Source organism: Furipterus horrens, unplaced genomic scaffold (genome assembly GCF_987537825.1).
Source record: "Furipterus horrens unplaced genomic scaffold, mFurHor1.1.pri manual_scaffold_5, whole genome shotgun sequence".
NCBI lineage: Eukaryota > Metazoa > Chordata > Mammalia > Chiroptera > Furipteridae > Furipterus > Furipterus horrens.
In genome coordinates this window covers 81,577,447-81,597,579 of record NW_028327175.1, presented here as the reverse complement: position 1 = coordinate 81,597,579, position 20,133 = coordinate 81,577,447, and the positions used below count along the sequence as shown (strand labels likewise).

General features: G+C 38.4%; 1 protein-coding gene across 1 annotated transcript; it reads left to right on the top strand.

Moving 5' to 3' along the window:
* Positions 1–6,449: 6,449 nt before the first annotated feature.
* On the top strand, positions 6,450–10,298 carry LOC150008861 (solute carrier family 2, facilitated glucose transporter member 3). The gene has a single exon (XM_090276611.1). It carries the CDS (start codon positions 6,587–6,589, stop codon positions 8,075–8,077), a length of 1,491 nt encoding a protein of 496 aa, XP_090132737.1. The 5' UTR covers positions 6,450–6,586; the 3' UTR covers positions 8,078–10,298.
* Positions 10,299–20,133: the final 9,835 nt, after the last annotated feature.

Sequence of the window (20,133 nt, the reverse complement as noted above, 5' to 3'; positions counted from 1 at the left end):
GGAGAAAATTAGTTATATAATCCCCCAAATCAATTTTTTATATTAAAAATATTTTTCTATCCCTTTCTTAATTTCTCCAAAATGGAAAGTGTTAATGATCAGGTATTTAATAGAAGAAGAAAGTTCAGCTAACCTTATTTCTGAAGTGAATCTGAATAATGCTATGTCTTTGAAATAAAATTTCATAATTACTCAATGTGCTTGTCCTTTCAGGCTCCAGATCTGCCAAAATAAAGTTTTAAAATTTATTTTGTACTTAAATAAACAAATTTATAAAGCATTAACACTCAGCCAGGAAAAAAAAAAAAAAAAAAAAACTAGTGATCTTATTCTCCCTTTGACTTCCTAAGTTATTCTAAAAGCATTTCATTGTGTTCCCAATGCCATACTACTGTACACATAGATCTGGTAGACTTAGCTCATGGTTAGAGAGCCTCCAGAGATGGCTGCTTAATCTAATAAATGGAAAATCTTGTGCTATACATCAGGCATACAATTATTGGTCATAGAGTAACAGGGCGGGTTTCTTAATTCTCAGAGGCTTTGTGCAATCTGGTTTTTAGCCAGTTGGATTAATCAGACAGGGAAAAAGAGAACCTCAGAAAGGCTACCATCATGTTTACATCAAGTTCAGTAGCAGAACCTTTAAAAGAAAGCAGGAAAGCAACTTGCAGAGACCTGTTTTGTTTTTTGTTTTTCTTTTTCTTTTCCAGGTGAGAAAATTGAGATTCAGAGAGGTGGAATAACTTACATGAAGTCACACAGCTAGTAACATCATAAGTGGATCCCCTAAGACTAAGGAAGCAATTCCAGGTGCTCATACTTAGAAACCATCAGTTGCTACTTTTAGCTTTCCTTGGTTTTTGTTTTTTTCTTTTTTGTTATAGATTTGCATTGCGATGTATAGGCAGCTCTCCTGCACATTTTTATTACGAGTTTTCTTTGAACAAACAGAAATGCTCTGTATTTTGGGGGGCAGTTTATTTGACAATAGTTGACTCATGGTGAAATGTAATTGGTCATAGGAGAATGTGCTAGTGAATATAAGTTTTAGTTAAAATTAAAAATAAATATTCTGACTCTGAAATTTGCCCTTAATCCTGGGAACTGCCTAGAAAATTGGAAACAGGGTCACCAGACCCTGTGCAGTCATGTGTGCATTCTGAGAGGGGGAGTTGGCCCTTACTTTCCTGAGTTCTTCTTTCCCTGTTTTCTAGGACCTCCTCACAGATTTTAGCTATCACATCAGAAATAAGGTTAGCTGATCTTAAATTGCCTGAGGAGCAGAAACAGTGGTGAGTGTTTGAAGGCAGAAGTTCTAATTCAGCTGGCATGTGGCACCTGCAGCTACTGCCTGTAGGCTATGACCTCTGACCTCTCCAGCAAAGGTTTTCTGTCCAGTGTGATGCTTAATAGTTTGCCTTTGCCTGGAATCTATGTCTGATCTTTTTCCAATCAAACCTCCACTTTTTTACAAAAGAGTGGTCCAGGAAAGGCAACACTTGAATTGGTATCAGTCATTTGCACTTGATTATAAATTTATTCCTGCATATTATTAGAGCTGAATGTAATGGAGAGATCATAGGGAGGTCAGCAGGTCCTGAGTGATTCAGTAAGATATTACTCAAGAAGAGAAACAAAAAAAGAAAATGTTAAGGCTGGAGAGCACAACAGGTATAGAATGGAATTGAATTAAAAATAGAATACAGCCCTGGCTGCTGTGGCTCAGTGGATTGAGCATTGGTCTACAAGCCAAGTGTTGCTGGTTCGATTCCCAGTCAGGGCACATTACTAGGTTGCACGTCAGGTCCCCAGTTGGGGGCGTGAGTGAGAGGCAACCATACAGTGATGTTTCTCTCCCTCTCTTTCTCCTTTCCCCTCTCTCTAAAAATAAAATAATTAAACAAACAAATAAATAAATAAATTATTTTTAAAAAATAGAATATAAAGACATTAATTATTATATGAAATTAATGTTTTAGTTATACACATTGAATCTTAGTGATCAATTTTATATGTATATAATATATATTTCTTATTGTGGTGCACAGTTTAAAATATTAAAACATCTAATAGAAATACATAAATACATGTTTTTAATTCTTTGTACGAGTTGCCCCCTATTACCTGACAACTGTAACCATGTACACAAAACTATTAGAAGCATTTTAATTTCTGTTTTGTTTGATTGACATGTTCTCAAAAGAGAGTGTCTTTAAATCCATGGTGCACTAGAAAAATTAGGATTAAGGTTTGGATTGATATAATTCAGGCATTTGGGATCATTGATTTTCTTAAAGATAGATGCACCTGTATCCTCTATTGATTATATATATATACATATTTCCTAAATAGTTTAACCTTTGAAAATAATCCTGTTCAAAAGTCATCATTTCAACTTCTTTTAACAGTGAGTTGAAACATCATATTTAATTCAGTTGACTACAATGGCTCCCCATTTAACTTGAAGTCAAAGTCAAAATCCTTCCTGTGACTTATAAAGCCCAGTGTAAACTGGTCCCTTGTTACCTTTCTCATGTCCTCTACCACTATAGCCCTGACTCACTTTCTCTACACACACTGGCCTCATCTTTGTCCTTTGAACATAGCAAGTAAGTTCCCAGCCTAGACCCTTTATTCTAACTGTCCTTCCCCAGTGGATTCTATTCCCTTAAACACCCACTAAAACCAAAACCAAATAAAACCACCACAAGAAAAGAAATTATAGTCAATAACCATGAATAGAAATGCTGAAATCCTCAAAAAAATATTAGCAAATCAAATTCAATGGTACATTAAGAGAATCATAACACCATGACCAACTGGAATTTATTCCAGAGATACAAAGACAGTTCAACATCCACAAATCCATCAGTGTCATAATTACATTAACAAAATAAAGCAGAGATCATGTTTATTTTTTCTCAATAGACCCCGAAAAAGCATTAGAAAAAAATCAACATTCACTCATGATAAAAAATAAAAAAAATCTCAACACAGTGGAATACAGGGAATGCACCTCAACACAATAATAGCCATACATGACAAGTTCACAGCTAGCATTATATTAAATAGTGAAAAGTGGAAAGCTTCTCCTCTAAGATCAAGAACAAAATTAAGATGCCCACTCTCACCACTTTTATTCAAAATAGTACTAGAAATTCTAGTCAGAACAAATTAGACTATAAAAAAAAAAGGCATCCAAATGGGAAAGAAAAAAGAAATACTGTCTCTATTTGCACATGATATGATATTATAGATAGAAAACACTAAAGACTCTAAAAATGATCAGATCTCACCTCAAATTCTTAAAGCTGTAGCATACAAAATCAACATACAAAATTAGTTGCATTTCTATATATGAAAACAAACTATCATAAAAGAAATTAAGAAAAAACTAATTTACAATAGCATCAAAGAGAATAAATTACCTAGGAATAAACTTAACCAAGGTAATAAAAGACCTGAACACTGAAAACTACAAGACACCAATGAAATATATTGAAGAAGACACAAAAGTGAAAAAATATTGTGTGTTCATGGATTAGAACTAATTTTGTTAAATGTCAATGCACCTAAAGCAATCTACAGATTCAGTGTAATCCCTATCAAATTTCCAATGTCATTTTTCACAGAAATAGAATGAACAATCCTAAAATTTGTATCGAGCCATAAAATACTCCAAAGAGCCAAAGCAATATTGAAAAAGAAGAACAGTTAGATGTATCATACTTTCTGATTTCAAACTACATTACAAAACTATAATAACCAAAACAGTATGTTAGTGAAATAAAAACAGACAAATAAACCAACAAAACAAAATGAAGAGCCCCAAAATAAACCCATGCATATATGGTCAATTAATTTATGAAAAAGGAGCCAAGAATATACAATGGAAAAAAGACAGTCTCTTCAATAAATAGTGCTGAGAAAACTGGATATCTGCATGCAAAATAATAAAAACTGGACCACTATCTTATACCATACATAAAGTTAATACAAAATGGATAAAGAATTGAACATAAGATCTGAAACCATAAAATTTCTGGAAGAAAACATAGGAGATATGCTCCTTGATATCAATATAGCCAGCGATTCCTTTTGCATGTGACACCAAAAGCAAAGGCAACTAACGTAAAATAAACAAGTGAAGCTATATCAAACTAAAAAGCTTCTGTAGAGCAAAGAAAACCATGAACAAAATAAAAAGCCAATCTATTGAATGGGAAAAAATATTTGCAAATCATGTATTTGATAAGGAGTTAATTGGCAAAATATACTAAAAAAAAAGCTAATACAACTCAATAAAAAAAATATGATTTAAAAAAAAATGGGCAGAGGATCCAAATAGACACTTTTCCAAAGAAGACATATAGATGGCCAACCAGGTATATAAAAGGTTTCTCAGTATCACTAATTATCAGGGAAATGCAAATCAAAACCACAATGAGATGTAACCTCACACCTGACAGAATAGCTATTGTCAAAAAGACAAGAAATAACAAGTGCTGGTGAGGATGTGGAGAAAAGGAAACACTGTACACTGTTCTTGGGAATATAAATGGGTATAGCCATTGTGAAAAACAGTATGGAGTTACCTGAAAAAATTAAATATAGATCATCTGATCCAGCAATTGTGTTTTTATCCAAATAAAACAAAAACACTATATGAAAAAGATATCTTTACCCTCAGGTTCATTTCAGCATTATTTAGAATAGCCAAGACATGGAAACACATTAGTGTTCATTGACAAATGAATGAATAAAGAAAATGTGTTATACGAGGTATGTCTGGAAAGAGTCCACCCATTGTTAATAGTATAATAAGAACAGTTTGCACAGCATTGATGTAACCTGTTAGCCAAGGAGAGTGGACAGGAATGTGCATGCATGAATGATAACTTCACTGTACTAGTCAGTTGGGGTGGTAAAGACAGTTGAGTGAGCATGTGTACTGTGTGTCCAGTGCATTCAAAATGACTGAGCGAGTGGAGCAACAAATCTGCATCAAATTTTGGGTTAAGCTAGAACATTCCTCTGTGGAATCTATTCAGATGACTGAGAAGGCTTTCAGGGATGATGCAATGGGTGCAGTGCAAATAAAAGTGTGGCACAAACACCTCAAAGATGGTCAAGAATCTGTTGAAAGTGATCCACATTCTGGAAGGCCTGCAACAAGCAGAACATCTGAGAATGTTGAACGTGGACAGACTGCAATCTACAAGACTGGCAATCAATAAATACAGTGAGAAAACTAGAAGCTGATCTGGGGATTTAAAAAAACTACTATGTCCAAGATTCTTACTCAGGATCTTGGCATGAAATGTGTTGTGGCAAAATTTCTTCTGCGTCTTCTGGCTACCAATGATCTAGATTTGGCGCCCTGTGACTTCTGGATTTTCCCAAAACTAAAATCACCTTTGACAGGGAACAGATTTCAGACCATTGATGAGATTCAGGAAAATACGACAGGGCAGCTGATTACAATTTCAACAAAAGGCTTCGCAGTGTTTTGAACAGTGAAAGAGGTGCTGAGAGAACTGTGTGAGATCCCAAAGTGCCTACTTTGAAGGGGACTGAGATGTCACTGTCCTATGTACTACATTTCTTGTTCTTGTGTCTTCTTCAATAAATGTCTCTATTTTTCATAGTACATGGGTGGATACTTTCTGGACAAATTTTCATATATACATGCAAAGGGTTATTATCCAGACATTTAAAAAAAAGAAATCCTGCCATTTGCAACAACATGTATGGACCTTTGAGGGCATTATGCTAAGTAAAAAAGTCAGAGAAAGACCAATACTGTATGAGCCTGCTTAAATGTGGAAACTAAAAAAAAATATGAAGTAATGGGTAATAGTGTAGACAGAGGATGGAGGGTGGGCAAATTATGTGAAGGGGGTGAAAAGGTATAAATATAAAATCATGATGTTGTACATGAAAGACTAATACAGTATTATATATTAATTATATCTCAATTTTAAAAGACATCACCTTGGCGAGCTCTTCCATCCCCTTCAACTTCTCTTCAAATGCAGCCCCCCAGTGCCACTTTATTTTACGCTGTTCCCACACCCCATACCCATTAACCTGCTCTTTTTTAATTTTTTACATAGCTTTTTATTTTTGCATACCTTATGATTCTCCATCCTAATTATTGTTAATATTTCTAGAATGTAAATTCTATGAGGCATGTTCTTTGTCTATTTTGTACCTTGAAATATCCCAATGACCTAGAAGAGTGACTAGCATATAGCAGTTGTTCAGGAAAAAGTGCTGAATGAGTTCTGTTGAACAAAATCCCTTCTGTGTTCTTTCTCTCAGCAATGCTACTACAACTATGCATCTATATTATCTACATATATATTTTATTGTGTTCAATATATTTCTAAATTCATTCAACAAATATAAATTGTAAGAATATAAAAGTGGGGCTGAGGGTGAGATGTAGAGCGTTCCTGACGACCTGAAGGAAAATTTGTTGCCAGAGGACGTTTTGAAGGTTTTGTTGGCTGGAAGAGGTGTCTCTGGAATCCCACTCCTAGATCTTCCTTGAAGATTCCAAAAAAATTAAATTGGGGCCATGGGGACACAGAAGGTCACCGCACCCCTGATCTTTGCCATCACCATTGCTACAATAGGCTCTTTCCAGTTTGGCTACAACACTGGAGTCATCAATGCTCCTGAAGTGATCATAAAGGACTTTATCAATTACACTTTGGAAGAGAGCTTAGAAAACCCTCCCACTGATGTGTTACTAACGTCCCTCTGGTCCTTGTCTGTGGCCATCTTCTCCGTTGGTGGTATGATTGGATCCTTTTCCGTTGGACTCTTTGTCAACCGCTTTGGCAGGCGCAATTCAATGCTTATTGTCAATCTATTGGCAATCACTGGTGGCTGCCTCATGGGATTCTGCAAATTAGCGGAATCAATTACAATGCTGGTCCTGGGCCGGTTGATTATTGGCCTCTTCTGCGGACTCTGCACAGGTTTTGTGCCCATGTACATCGGAGAGATATCCCCTACTGCCTTACGGGGGGCCTTTGGCACTCTCAACCAGCTGGGCATCGTCATTGGGATTCTGGTGGCCCAGATCTTTGGTCTGAAAGTCATCTTGGGGACTGAAGAACTTTGGCCTGTGCTTTTGGGCTTCACCGTCCTCCCAGCTCTCCTGCAAAGTGTAGCCCTTCCATTTTGCCCAGAAAGTCCTAGGTTCCTGCTCATTAACAGAAAGGAAGAGCACAGTGCTAAGGAGATCCTCCAGCGATTGTGGGGCACCCAGGATGTGACTGAGGACATCCAGGAGATGAAAGATGAGAGTGCTAGGATGGCACAAGAAAAGCAAGTCACTGTGCTGGAACTCTTCAGAGTACGGAGCTACCAACAACCCATCCTGATTTCCATCATGCTCCAACTCTCTCAGCAACTCTCTGGAATCAATGCTGTGTTCTATTACTCAACAGGAATCTTCAAAGATGCGGGTGTTAAGGAGCCAATCTATGCCACCATTGGTGCTGGTGTGGTTAATACTGTCTTCACTGTAGTATCTCTGTTTCTGGTAGAAAAGGCGGGAAGGAGAACTCTACATATGATTGGCCTTGGAGGGATGGCTTTTTGTTCCATTCTCATGACTGTTTCCTTGTCATTAAAGAATGAGTACAGCTGGATGAGCTTTATCTGCATTGGGGCTATCTTGGTCTTTGTGGCCTTCTTTGAAATTGGCCCAGGCCCCATTCCCTGGTTTATTGTGGCTGAACTCTTCAGCCAGGGGCCCCGCCCAGCTGCAATGGCAGTGGCTGGTTGTTCCAACTGGACCTCCAACTTTTTGGTTGGACTGCTCTTCCCTTCAGCTGCATTCTATCTAGGAGCCTACGTTTTTATTGTCTTCACCGTCTTCCTCGTGATCTTCTTGATCTTCACCTTCTTCAAAGTCCCTGAGACCCGTGGCAGGACTTTTGAGGAGATTACACGAGGCTTTGAGGGGCAGGCACAGCAGGCTGGCAGAGTGGCGAAAGGCCCCGTCATGGAGATGAACAGCGTCCAGCCTGTGAAGGAGGCCGCCACCAATGTCTAAGCCTGCTTCCGTCCCACCTCCCTCCCAACGTGAACACGCAACATCTCCCCGCACGGCGGAGAGGCCTCAGCAGGTTGTAACCCAGGACTGTTTCTGAATGCTGCTTCTCAATTCTCTTGTCAATCCACACTCCATGAACACTCAGAGGAACCCAATGCTGGGGTTAGTTGTATCTTCAATGGCTTTGTAAACATCTCATTTTGTGGACATTCTGTTCTGTTTAGGAGAGACCAAGTGAACCTACCTTCAATTCAGGAGGGACTGGCTACTTGGCATCTGACAACTTTGCCAGCTCTTCCTCCCTTAAGTTCTAATATTGCTTCATGAGGGCGTGGCGGGGAGGAGGAGTTCCTCAGACTCAACAGGAAACACATGAGAGTGTGGAAGGCAGAGAGGGTTTACATAAGAGCACCTGCCTCACTTCCATACATTGCTGCAGAGCAAATTAATCTGAGTTTTATTTATTTTATCTTCTGGTTTTATTGCAAAAATATTTATTTTTTTAAGTGTAATTTTACCAAATAATGAAAACATAAGAAATAGAGGTTAAAGGGAGGTGTTTAAAGAGTATGGGGTGGAAGATTTGATACTAGAGAGGTTATAGTTTAATAAGGGAAGAATTTAGGTGGAAATGTAATGCGTTATTGGAGGGTATATGATGTGGCGTGTGAGGTTTGCACGTTGCCTCTTAATTTCTGTCCTTCAGATGGAAAGTCTCAAGTTCAATTTCTCAGAACTAAGTCATGTGCCTGTATAAAGAAGCTACTGGGTTTCCTTATAAAGAAGCTGCTGGTTTCCCTGTGAACTTTTTTCTTTGTTTAAGAATTTACAGTAGTGATACTTGAAATCTAGTGTTATTACTAAGATGGCCATTGTAGTTAATGGTGACTGATGGGTTCTGATTTTGGATGGAGTCCAAATAGGATAGAAATCAATCCTCTTTGCCCCTCACAACTTACTTCCTCTTATGGTGGACTCACTTTTTTTTTAAGTGCTCCTACCACTAACCTGGTGGTAGAGCAACCTAAAATATTGGTTCTTGGTAAAGGTTTGTTTTTCTCCACTTTGGTCTTTGGGAGATTTTAGATGTTTAGGTTTTTTGGTTTTTTTTTTTTCTTCACTTTGTTTTAAGCCATAGCTTTAAAAGAATTCATAGGAGAGTGTTCATAGCTAACTTGGAATTTGTAACCTCAGCCCTGGGAGTGGATTTTTCCTTGAATGACTATTACATAGTTGAAGTATGTTACTGCTTTAGGGTCAACCCATGCTTGTTTATGTCTGTTACCATGTCAAATTACTCTTGTTACCATGTCACCATAGTATTATGTCAAGTGCCCAAGAGCACGTGAATCTTTCCCATAGACCACATTTGAGAGTATGAGTAAATGTGCAGTGTAGCCCACACTTGAGAGAGTATGAATGTATGTGCACTGTCACTTTGCTCTGGGTGGAAGTAGTTTACTGGTAACTTGTTTCCTCTGTTCCTACAACCCCCTTTTGGATGGAATGTGTTAAAACAACCCAATGTGTATAAGTAACACTGCCCCTGCTGCGTGGGATTTGCATTTACAACTTATTCCTAATACGTAGGGGACTCTGCCTCACTCTAGACTCAGACAATGGGAGTAGGAGAGTGTGAGGTCAGGACGTGTGGCCTACTAGGGGAGCTAGGGGGAAGCCATAGGGGAGAGGGAAGCATTCTTTTCGAGGGATAAGAAACACACTAAAGACTTATAAATCTGGAAAGTTTCAAAGAGTAAGATGAATGGAGGTGTTGACACTTTCCATAGGTCATAGACACTTCCAGAGTCTTAATTTCCCAGTATTTTTATAAATGGAGATAGGGCCCCAGTGACTCCCTCTCTTCCCTTTTTCATGTGTTGTTTGATCACCCTTTCCCTCCTTGGTGCTTATACATTTTAGACCCTTTAGCCAAGTCCTTGCCTGAGACAATATTTTAGTTCTCAGTTCTTGCCATTCCCTTTGGCTATTGAGCCTTTGGATTAAAACTCACAGAGCTATGGTGTGGGGCTTTGCTGGGACAGGTGACTTTCCTCCAACTGCACCTCCCATTTTTGGCTCCTCAAAAACTGTGGGTTGGCAATACACAGTGCGGAAGTTTCTCCATTTCTCAGTGACCAGATTGTGAATATTTCCAAACATGTTTTATATTATTAATGTTACTGTGGTTTTATGTTTTGAAGTAAAAATTCTGAATGTACATTAAAAAAAAAAAAAAGAATATAAAAGTGAACAAAGCATTTCATTAAAGGGAAGGATATAGTTAAGCAAACAAATACAATGTAATAAGAAAAGTTATGAAGAACACTAAATCAGGATAAGTCAATAAATAGAGCAGTAGAGTAGGTAACATTTGAGCAAACCTAAAAGAAATGAAGGAACAATCCATGCAGATATTTGGGGGCAAGAAGAAGGTTATGCCAACAAATACAAAGCCCCTGGCAGAAACATTTGGATGGCCAAGAAAATCCAGGAAGCCACTATGGCTCAAATACCATGAGTGGTAAGAAGAGCAGAAGGAGATAAATTCAGAAAGTAGGAAGGGTCCATAACATTCAAGATTTTTAAGGTCTCCATAAGACTGGATTTTGTTCTATGGTGACAGAAAACCATTTGAGGCTCATGAATAAGGGAATAACAAAATCAATTTTATGTATTATTTATGTATTGCCTGACTTTTTATAACATATATATATATATTTTTTTGTAATTATTTCCAAGGTCAAAAAAAGTATATACAGAAAAGAGGCATAGACAAAGTAAGTATGTTGTTGGGCAGGGTGGGGGGAAGTTATCGAATCACTTAAATCTTTAAAACATTAATAACCTTGAACACCTTAGTTTGGTTCTACAACACTTGTGTTCATATATGAATCTAATGGACATCGGATGATTTCTAATTTCTCACTGAATAAATATTTTGAATAAAAGCCCTGCTTTCAAGTAATTTTCATATGGACAAATGGAAGCAAACAAACAGGCTATCAAATAAATAATGTATCAAGAAATGATGCATATTATGAAAACAGATAAAACAGGTAAGGGTGCAGAGAATGATGGGCAAGGGTACACAGAGTGTTGGGCAGTTGCAATTTTACATAGGATTGTCAGGATACAGATGGTTATGGAAGGCCTCGTTTCAAAAAAAATAACATCAAAGTGTTAGTGTAGGTAGCTAGTTAGTATTAATAAAGGAAGGAAGCAAAGAAAATCAGACATTAAGCCTGATAAACTAGGGCCCCTGAATCAGACATTAAGCTAGCTTCACTAGGAAGTTGCAGCATTTACAGGCTCCCGAGGGGACCACCACACCTCCCACTCCCAGAACCTAATCCCCAAGCAGGCAGGAAGCATCTCCCAGGGGAAGCAACTGGTGTGGTATCAGAATTATTGTGGGAGGAGATGGCTGGAAATCTCTCTGCTTCATGCCCAGTAGAAACCAAGATGGTGTAGGGGGAGGTAAGCATATGGGCAGTAGAAACCAGACGATGCAGCAGAACTTTTTGGACACAAAGACTAGAAGCCAAGATAACACAGTGGGGATTCTTCTACTTTGAGGCATGAGCCATTGGAGCCAAGATGGCAACCATAAGGAGGAGGTCTCTAGCCTGGGAAAAAGATCAGATTGGCTAGGAAGAGGACCCAACACAAGCCCACTTAGAGCCAGTAAAGAGACTGGTTAGTTTGAAAGCCAGCTCTCTCCCAAACTCAAAATAACATAATGAAAGCTTAATGAAGGCCTCTCCTGGTAGCAGGCATTCACCCATTCATTTGCATGTTCTCTCTCCATAGCAGCGGCAGGGACCCAGCAGCTGTGCAGGCCCAAGCACAGGCTCCAAGTGTGGCTCTGAGTACAGGCCTGGGTATGGCAGCACAGCCCCAGCCAGGTCACAGCTGGGAACAGAGACTAAGCTAGCCAGACAGGGATGGAGACTGCACTGGACTCAGCTCTGGCATAGACTGAACTAACTGCACTATGCCCTGCCAATGGCACAGAATTTTTGGACCATGGCCCTTTTTCTGGGCTTGATGAGGACAAGGCTGGACTTACTCGACAGTGGGACAGAGCTTAGTCACCTGATTGTAAATGAGATGCTTGGATCCTGGGAGCAGTATTTTTATATTTCTACTCCAATTAATCTGACCACTACACCTCATCCTCCTGTGCGGGAGTCACCAAATGTATTTCTTTACATGGAAGAGACTCACTTCCACTGGCAACAAAAGAAGAGATCTGAGGGGGAGTGATAAAGCAAGAGAAGTAGATATTTGTGAAAAGGGCATTCTGGGCCAATGCAACAAAACATTCTAATGTGTCAAGTTTACCCCGGTTTTCTGTTTCTTCACGTCTCTACCAACATTGAGTGTTTTTTCATTTTGACCCTTTTTTTTTCAGCTACATCAAAGTTTCAATATGACTTTATTTTGCCTTGCATTTTTATTTGCAAGTAAAGTGTTGAGCCAAAATTTAGAAAACATTCTAAGAGATTATTTCTTTAGCGAATAAGGTGATAAATTTACTAAACAAATACACATGTACACAACAAAATAGAAAAAAAATATGAATAGTTTTTCTAGATATGTTCTGTTCAACTCTAAAAATAATAGAAGTCATATGTATTTGCAGTGCTAAGAAACTTTTTTTTGTGCGTGTGTGGCACATATGTCCTAAGAAGAGGCTGAAAATAGTACCACTTATTGATCATTTAACATATGCTAAGTATTGTCCTAAACCTGCATAGTCCAATAAGGTAGCCACTAGCCATATGTGGCTATTTATATGTAATTTAAATTAAATAAAACTATAAATTTAGTCCCTCAAATTAGCCACATTTCCAGTGCTCAGCAGCTACATGTAACTAGTGACTATATTATAGAGCAATTCCATCATCACAGAAAGTTCTACAGTGAAGGGGACCAAAGTTTTGCAACCCTAAAATATGGCTTTTGGGTTGTTGATCTTAAGCTGGTTATCAAGGAATGAAAGACTCAGAAAGAAACTTTGACCCTCCCCCTAAAGGAATTTATACAGGAACGAAACCCTGCTTAAAGGAAGGCAGCATCCTCTCAGCATCATAATATAACCTAAATGTGACAGACAGGGAGAAACCTAACAAAGCCTGCTTGTTAGACTTCCCTCATGTCTCACTGTTTCTGGGTGGCCCAGCAAGAACTCATTTACCACATGTTTGCTCTTTCTTGTCTACCTGTGAATTGCCTCCTTTCCCTTTGAAATTCCAGACACCTGCCCCCTTTTCACCTTAGTCTATAATTGCATATAAGCTCAACCGCCCAGTGGGTCTCAAGTCTCATATTCTTATGGCACCCCCCACATGTACACTTGTAATAATTTTAAACATTTTCTCCTGTTTATCTGTATCATGTTAATTTGATTATTAGCCCAGCCAGAAGAACTTAGAAAGGTGGGAGGAAAGTTATATTTCTGACTCCTACAATAGTAACCATTTTAATTCTCTCAGCAACCATAAAGCAATTATTAGTATTAGCCTTAATTTATAGGTGAGGGAAATAAGACAGAGAGGTTAAGTAACTTGACCAATAAATATTATACACCAGTGGAATTTAGACAATTAACCTACATTTCTTTTTCCAAATACTTTACTAAATTTTACCTGAATATAAAGATTTTACCACTATGAAACACATAGTCTCTCAGACATGATGCAAAATCACCTTCTAATAATTGCTTTATACTGTTTCAACTTCAAAAATAAATGTCTGCCTTGAAGAATGCAAACTTGCAGTGGAATGTTGTCCTACTAAATGAAAGAGGTGAGTATGTTTTATTAGTCTGTTATACTATGGCATTAACTAGAGTGACATTGTGAATTTTTATTGGATATGTACTATTTTACCTATATATCTGTGAATTTCTGAGTTATAAACTGATAATGTGTTCTTTGGATTTCCTGGTGGTATGACAGATTTATAGTCAGAAACAGATGTTCCATGATCGTAATGGCTATGAGTGAGTTAGGGGTACAGTGGTATTGCTATGTTCTCTCTTTATAAGAGACAGCAGACCCTTTGTTATTAAATATAGGGATGAGCTTACAGCCTTTGTGGTTTGATAATGTTTAGCCTCTAACTAATCTCTCACAATTTCACATGTACTCTTTAAAGACAGAGTCAACATGCCTTTGTTCTCCAAATCCTCATTACTTTCATCCTATAGAGAAAAAGTGGTTTAAATATACAAATATAAACCCAGAAAAGATCTGATAATTCAAGGCTTTTCCAACATATCCCCAGAAATTATTAATTTGGGGGGAGTTACATTTACTGAGAGAACATGATCTCTTTCTTTGGTTGCAAAAACCCCAAATCTATTCCCTCCAGACTATTCTGGCTCAGGAAGTTAAACCCAATAGTGTGGTGGAATTAAAGAACAAGGAAGCTGGGAAAAACAGAACTTTCCCATTACCAAGAAACTACCCAAATCGAAAACCCTATGGTTCATCTGACTAATTTTTAGATATTTAATTTATCTTCTTGGGAAATAAATATTAACCACTAAGTATAAGACCCAGTATTTGCAAAAAGGAACACATTATAGGCTCTGCCTTCAAGGAGCCTACAACCTGATGTAATAGGTAAGTAAGTTCAAAAAAGTGTTGTCAGATAAGGGAAAGATCGCTTTTCATTCAGTGATGAGGGATAGATTCATTAAGAGGGTTACATTGAAGACAGGCCTAAAAGGATGGATCTAATTTTAACAGGCAGCAATAGGGAAAGTATTTTGCACGATAAAAAGGTAATAACGATTGAACTATAGCAAGAAGTTGAATGTGCTGCCACGTGGGTGAAAGTGGAAAATGCCACTTTACTCTTCAACATAAGAAATGGTCCCTCTTCTTCTAATGTTGGGTCTGCATGTAATAGTTCAAACTTCTACAGCTGTTTTTATCACCATCCTAAAGTAGAAGCCAACAACAAGAAGTATAGGGACCTAAGTAACTGCTAAGGGGCAAAGACTGGACATACAAATTTCTTCATACTTGAGGTATGTAATAAATCCCTGTATTGCTTAATCTATTTAGAATTGGATTTAGTATATTTTTGCATATTAAAGCATTTTAACTGATACATCCAGGCTAAAGAATTTGGACTTGCCCATAATAAAACAGCCATTGGGATATCACCAATATTTAAGTAGAGGATGAATATAAGATTCATCTGACCATGGTATGTGGGACCAATTCAGTTAAGAGGAAACTAAGTAGGAGACTGTCCAGGTTAAGAGGTAATGCAGTTCTGAACCAGGACAGGGTTCATGAGAAAGAAAGCTTTGAATAGATAAAAGACAATGTGAAATAAAAGAGGACTAGCAAAAAAATGTTGACAAGCAGAAAAAAAAATAGCCAATAGAGAGGAAAAAATGATCTTTAAACTGGAAAATAAATATGTTCTTGCCCATTTATCACTCAAACCGACGGTCAGCAGCCACGGTTTATAGGGATTTCAGAGGCGAGTCCTATAAGTTGGAGCATTCAGTTGTACTTAACTGCAGTCAGCTTGACTATATATTTCCACCTCTCCTTCCTGCCACTTTCTCTCAGTCCCTTACTCTGCTTCCTAGGACTGTACCCGCTGACAAAGTGGAAACAGAAGTCTGCCTCAGGCTCTGCTTTTAGGGACCCAAAGCCAAGACACTGTCCTGCAAGGAAGGAAGACTGGACCTAATAATAGTCAATTATATTTCATATTTAAAATGCTGTGATTCTAATAAACAAAATAATGTGTTTTCTAAAAGCAGCTCCCCCAGAGGAGGTAAGATAATTTCCCCTCTCAAGAATATTGTGAGATCCAGGAAGTGCAGATCATTCTAAGAAGCACCAACAAACAATAGGAGTCACAAAAATGGGGAGACAGAGAAACAACCCCCCATCGAAAGGAAAGGTAGAGTCCCCAGAAAGAGTGCTAAATGAAATAGAGGGGAGCCAACTATCAGATATGGAATTGAAAGCATGTATTATGGAGAAGCTCAATGAGCTCAGCGGAAACTACAAAGAACTCCAGAAAAACTACAGTGAACCCCAGAAGAACTATAAGGAACTTACTGAGAATTATACCAGCATCAAAAAGGACATGGAAGCTATCAATAAGAGCCAGGAGGAAATGAAGAATATGATCTCTGAATTGAAGAACACAGTAGAAGGAATTAAAAACAGGCTAGAGGAAGCAGAAAATCGGATCAGCGAGCTGGAGGACAACGTAGACAAAAACTCACAGACAGTGCAACGAAATGAAAAAAGGCTGAACAAGACTGAAGAGGCTCTAAGACAGCTGCAGGACAACATGAAACAATAATATCCGTATCATAGGAATTCCAGAAGGAGAAGAAGAAGAGCAAGGGATAGAAAACCTCTTTGAAAAACTAATGACAGAAAACTTCCCTAACATGAAGAGAGAAAGAATCATGCAAGTCCAGGAAGCACAGAGGGTCCCAACGAAGATGAACCCCAACAGGCCCACTTCAAGACACATCATAATTAAAATGGCAACATTGAAAGACAAAGAGAGAATCCTAAAAGCAGCAAGAGAGAAACAACTAATAACATACAAGAGAGCTCCAATAAGGCTATCATCAGATTTCTCAGCAGAAACACTACAAGCCAGAAGGGAATGGCAAAATATATTCCAAGTAATGAAAAACAAAGGCCTACAACCAAGAATACTCTACCCAGCAAGGTTCTCATTCAAAATGGAAGGTGAAATAAGGAGTTTCCAAGACAAAAGAAGGTTAAAAGAATACATCTCCACCAAACCAGTATTGCAAGAGAAGCTAAAGGGTCTGCTTTAAGAAGATGAAGAAACAGAAAGAGACAGAGAGGAACACGAGTACAAAGGGGGAAAATGACAATGAATAAGTACGGAAAGAAAGAAGGAACTTCTACCATTTGCAACAACATGATTGGAACTAGAGAGAATTATGCTTAGCGAAATAAGCCAGGCAACAAAAGAAAATTACCTTATGCTATCACCTGTTACAGGAAACTAATGAACAACACAAACAAATGAGCAAAATTGAACCAGAGGTATGTAAACGAGGAATAAACTAACAGTAACAAAGGGGGAGATGGGAGGGAGAGAAGTGGTAAGAAGGGGAAGGGTCTAGTCAAAGAACATGTATAAATGACTCATGGACATGGACAACTGGGTGGGGACTGAATGTGGGAGAAGGGAGGGACAAGGTGCAGAGAAGCAAGAGGGGGAAAAAAGTGAGACAACTGTAATGGAAAAACAAACAAACAGAAAAATTTTTAGTGGGGGAAAAAAATAAAAATATAAAGAATAGAAATGCAAGTTCAGTGAATATTAGAAGGACAAGGATTTTCTTTCACACTGTATATATTTTCTCCCTATCTGATACCTCCAGAATTTGGCATTCTAAAGAAGTAAGTAATGACCTAACTTTCTTTGCATAAAACTAATAAGACCAGTTGTTAATAACGATTTTTTGACTAAGACTTTGACTGGAATGTCATGCCTAAAGGAGACATGCTTGGGCTTTGGTTGTTACCAAAAAGCCCTGAGCAACTGGGACTGACTTTCAAAGGTAATAAATGTCCACGAGATAAAAGGCCTGGTACCTTGGATGGATGAGTGGTCCATAGCAATCTTTCCAAGGAAGGAACGAAGGTTGTTTTCCTGAAAGATGGCTAGAAGGGACCTTAAGGCACAATGGAAAACCAGGAGGACCTGGAAAAGACAGGTGTTTACAGGCAAGGCTGAATGCCAGGTATGTGGCTCAGCTTCTGTGCCCTGAAGGGCAGACTGAAGGTCACCCTAAATGTTCCTTGCGTAAGTTCCAGCAAAGCAGAACTAAAGATCATAAGTGATCATTTGCTGCTCTTGTTGTGTTTATGCAAATGAACAGGATAAATTAAAAATGAACTTAATGCAGTCCCTTTAATGATAAGGAGGGTAATCTTAGGGAGAAAAATCAAGATTCAAGGAAGATCACAATGCCCAGTGGTAGACTATAAAGTAGTGCAGCTAACCGTCTTTAAAGTTTCTTTTCATTTAAAATTTGTTTTCATTTGAAAGTTAAACTATGTCTGTGGCATTATCAAAGATGTTTAATTTACAGGCGAGAAGAATGTCAAATGCCTTGCAACTGGATGTCTTTCCGATAAGACAGTCCTACAGATCTATAAACTTGTGTGTGGGATATGTTACATAAATTAACATGTGTTTTCTGTTTTCAAAGGGCATAAGCCTACGATCTCATTACCTGAGTGATTGTCTGTATGTATAGGCCTCACTTAATCCTGTCTGCATTGCTGCCTCCTGAGACTCAATGGTTTGGCTGAACTAAGTGGCTGGGTTGGTGAAGAACGGGGTGGTCTGTGGGCTTCACTTTAAAACTGGTTTCTCTTTTCTATCCTAATGGCTTGGACAGAAAGAGCCCAGAGGTCTGAGAGGGGGGAAACCTAAAATATTTCCCTCAGTCCAAACTAAGTATAATGGGCAAAAGGGTTTTGGACAGGTGAGATGTACCTGGCATACCTTCCTCTAAAGAAGCCCTTCTTTTCCCTAATGTGGGACATTGAAAAATTAATACCTGTCTTTTGTCATCTAGTGGTTACGGATTGAATGATGTCCTTTAACCCTGTTGCCCCCACAATACAACAAGGATGCCAGCCTGTTAAACCAAGCATGCCGTTGTCCAGAGACAGCCAACCAACCTGGAGTCTGCACGATCCTTCCCCTTGTGGGAAGGCCACCCTCCCCTCCACACCCCCACTCTTATTAGGGATTTCTTGACCCAAGGTAGGTAGGACGACGACCATGTCCAGCTTGAAGCAACTAGAGGAGCTCAAGATCTTCGTCCATTGTCCTATATAAGATTGTAAGGGGTCTTAAGTCTGAGAGGGAGGGATTGTTATTTTTTATTGTTAAAATATTTAACTAATTAATTAATTATTTAAAAAAAAAGAAGAAGAATATATGAAAGGGTGAGCCATGGGCATGGACTTGGGGAGGGGATTGTCAGGGAAGGGGGGTGCTGGGCGGAGGGGAGCAAAGGGGAAAAAATTGGAACTGTTGTAACAATATAATCAATAAAATATACTTAAAAAAATAAAAGAATATTGTTACAAGATAAATCCTACTATTACAGACAAACAAAGGGCCTTCCAAGTTCCTTTGTTTCAATGATATTTTGTTGATTTTAATGCTTTTTTATTTCCCGGTGTTATCAGCCTAGGGCTTGAAAATGGTTTTTCCATTTTGGGACATTTGGTCTGATAGTTTCATTGTGTTGGAATAAGACATTTGGAAATAATTCTGGCACATTCCCAAGAGATTCCTCAAAAAATATATGAGTATTCTAACCTCCAACCAGACTGGCTAATACGATTAATGCAAATGAAGCTAAAGGAAGGCAACGGAAGACAATGTTGAGATTTCCAATTTCCCAGGCATGGAGATAGTCAGGCTTCACTGTGCAGATAAGCAGTCCACAATCAAATCTGCATGCCTTATCAGTGCAATCAGTCCCAGCCATCTCAGTGAGCTGGTGAATGACTTCGCACACTCACACGCTGGTACCTGCAGTGAACCAATAACTCAGCAATTACTTAAGAAGAGTATGAGGACCTCAGCCATAGCAGGCAACTACGAACTGCATGTGTTAATTCCTTGTCGATTACACTAGTTACGATGGAAATAACTCTTGGGCGAGAAATACTCAAAACTAAAATATCCTAAACATTGAAAGAATGAATCTCTGAGGGGAAAAATAATAAAGAATGAGCATGGATTTCACTCCTCAAAAGTAGCAGATATGCAGCAGTTTTTGTCCTTTAACTTTAGAGATGCCCCATCAAATCTGATAATGAAAGCGCTTGGCTGAAATAAATTGATTTAGAACAGTTTTCACCTGTTTCACTAACCATGGGCATTTTGCAGAGCACCTAGGAAATGTAAGGTGCGTACTAGATTCACTCACCCAGAATTAAATAGCAATCAATGTTCTTGCCTCTAGCATTTACTGAAAAGCTTTCCTA